The sequence below is a fragment of the Bidens hawaiensis genome, unplaced genomic scaffold (assembly GCF_021521415.1).
Source record: "Bidens hawaiensis isolate Kalapana, Puna unplaced genomic scaffold, B.hawaiensis_p1.1 tig00024303_1, whole genome shotgun sequence".
In the NCBI taxonomy this organism is placed as follows: domain Eukaryota; kingdom Viridiplantae; phylum Streptophyta; class Magnoliopsida; order Asterales; family Asteraceae; genus Bidens; species Bidens hawaiensis.
In genome coordinates, this window is record NW_027493833.1 from 1 (window position 1) to 2,993 (window position 2,993).

The window sequence follows — 2,993 nt, forward strand, 5'->3', positions numbered from 1 at the left end:
AACACAAACATGAAAAACTAATTCATAGAATTGTTCGCATTCGGTCATTTGTTTCATTAAAGTTAAACAAACAAACAAGCATGAGCATGCCCCAATAATGTTTTTTCCGTTTGTTTACAAGCCTATGCTTTAAGATGAAAGTGACCTAAAGCAGGTTCGTAGTACAACCATTATAGTTCAGATTGAGATTCAATTTACATGCGTACGGTAGTAAAGTTTAACTAATATAATCCAGGATTAGATTTTAGCATCTCGAACAGAAATCATAAATATTTTTTACCTGCTTTCCGGTTTGAATAAGTAGACACCCGACTGGAACTTTGACTTCTACTTTCTTCCCGTTTCTTAACCAAATACTTAAGCCCGGGAATCGACTTCTGCCATGAATCGTCAGAAAGTTAAGGTCATAATGGTACCCTGCAAAAACAGTGCCCTCTTTGCCATGTCGTTTAAGGTCACTCCCGGTTGGAGCAAGAAGATGTGGGCCCTACAATTCAAAAATCGTAGTTCAATTTGACTAAAACTTCAAAGTTAAACCATCCTTGATTACATGGGTAGGTCTGTAACCGGACCGAACGTTCAGTAAACCGTTCGGGAACGTTCACTTGGAAGTTCGTTTATGTCCGTTTGTTAAATAACGGAACAAACACGAACACATGTCTTGTTTGTTCATTTATGTTCGTGAAACTTTGTTCATTTAAATTCGTTGGCGTTCGTTCATTATGTTCATTAGTATATGTTTCTTCGTTATATATTCATTTTAAAATTTTTTGTTTTGGCCCATTACAACTTGGTTTTTTAATAACTTTTTAGACCCAACACATTGCGCTTCACATTACTTTAACTGGTTTTACTGAAGTTATGCTTGTTCAAACGTTCGTAAACCGTTCATTTATAAACGAACACGAGCGTGTTCATTTTCTTAAAGAACTAACACGAACAAGAAAACCTCATTCGTTTATCTGTTCGTGTTTGATCATATGTTCGGTTAAAGTTAAACAACTTACACGAACATTCTCCATTCGTGTTCGTTCTGTTTGTTTACAAGCCTAAATATGAGCTTTGCAGATTAAATGCTTGAAATAAACAATATATACGAAAAGCACTCACTTGCTTCATTAGACTAGTGAACGCATCATTTGGTAGACCAAATCCAATTGCTGCCATTTCAGCAACAGCCTGATAACAACAAGATCCAAATTATTTATAAAAAAAACTCGAAAAATAATCATAACAAAATGTACAGACCTCTATAGCAGATATCATTTTAGAGCCCCATGAATCCATAGTTTCTTTCCATTTGGGAAAACCATCAGGTATCACTGGCTCAGAGTTCAACTCCTAAACACGAAAATTACAAATCAACATCTGTAATCAAGAAACTAATAATTATGTTTAATGAAGAATAATTATGCAAAACCTGAAACTTGGTGGTTGATGGTCGAGGACCGACTCGCCACATGTACCGCCACTTGGGATCCGGACCAGTTGGAATCAACGGCTGGCTCTCTTTAGGCAATGATTTCAGCTTCTTTTGCATTTCCTCATCAACCAAACTTCGTGGAACTTCAACTCCCTCCGGTGTCACACCAACCTGTTATAGCATCAGACAGTACAGGGGTGCATTAAACCAAAAATACCAATCCGAAACCAAAGACACTGATCGAAAACAAAAACCGACAGTCTGATTTTATGTTTAAGTAAAAACCGAACAAACGGATCGGTATTGGTGTTGCGTGTAATTTTTTTTTACCAAAAATGCCAACCCGAATCGAATTTCTACATTTTCATTTTTTTGTTTTTAAGTAATTTATAAGAATTTAATAAACATGTAACTCAAATATTTTAGCCCAAATGTGTAACAATCTATTAGTTATTAACTAACATAATGATTTAGGCCAATATTTTTTTTTTCCAACCGAGAAAAAATAGAAAGGAAAAAACAAAACAAAACAGAACAGTTTTCAAAAAATCAAAAAACCAAAGTTTCAGTTTTTGGCCAGCTATTAAACCAAAACTGACCCAAACCGAACCACGCACACCTATTAGACACAACAATCATGAAAATCAAATTTTATGTCTAAAACACAAAATCGCTCAATTTTCAGATCAATTTCACATTCCAAATCCACAATCAGCTCAATTACATTTCAATTCAACCAATAATAATAATAAACAAATTCAATTTATCAATCCTTCTAGGTCTTGCGGGTCTGATCATTTTCACTTTACCCACGAGACCCGACCCGGTTATCTACAATAGGATCGGTTCCCAGGTCCTAAGATTATCATTAAACAAGTCCCCACTAAACGGGTCCGGGTCAAATACAATTAACAAAATTAGACCTGATAATGAAGATTGGGACGCTCTTGAGCCCGTTTCAAATCATCCGGCAGCTCAAAATACCTCTCCATCATATCAATAAACCGATCGTTATCTTGAGCAGAACATCTCGGATCTTTGACAAGCAATGCTCCTGTTTCTCTTAGGGTTTGACTGACCGCCGAGCAAATGGACGTCAATTGAGGATTTAATGTTAAACCCTCACCGCCGCCGGCGGATTTGACGGCCAGATATGGGTCCAGATCGATCACCGGTAACTCCATTTGCGTGTTGAGATTTGAGATCTAAAGGAGGATGCTTGTAGTGGCAGGAGAATTGTTTTATCTTTACGGCACGGCAGGTGTTTGCGTATGGGATATGTTGTGGGTTTTAAAGTTGTGGTTGGTTATGGAATTAGTCAGAAAGATTTGGATCGAAAGTGTTATTATGGTGATAGTATAAGGACAGTTTGTGTAGTTAAATGTTTAGTCAACTAATTAATGTATTATCATTTATCATGAACAGGAAGAAAAAATCATTTCATAAAATTATCCGCAATATTTATTATAAATAGGTCTAGTTAGTGTGTTTGTTATATATTTATAACAGCTTTTTACTCAAATCTTTTGGAAAGACATTTTTACCTTCAATACTACTATATGATCATTTC

General features: G+C 35.9%; 1 protein-coding gene across 1 annotated transcript; it reads right to left on the reverse strand.

Annotated features, from left to right (window-relative positions):
* Nucleotides 1-280: 280 nt before the first annotated feature.
* LOC143569061 (uncharacterized) lies at nt 281-2,608 on the reverse strand (the record flags this gene model as incomplete). Its single annotated transcript, XM_077055060.1, has 5 exons — nt 2,347-2,608; nt 1,421-1,594; nt 1,249-1,341; nt 1,111-1,179; nt 281-487 (listed from the first exon to the last, which is right to left on the reverse strand). Coding segments are annotated over exons 1-5 (804 nt in total), but the record flags the coding sequence as incomplete, so codon positions are not given.
* Nucleotides 2,609-2,993: the final 385 nt, after the last annotated feature.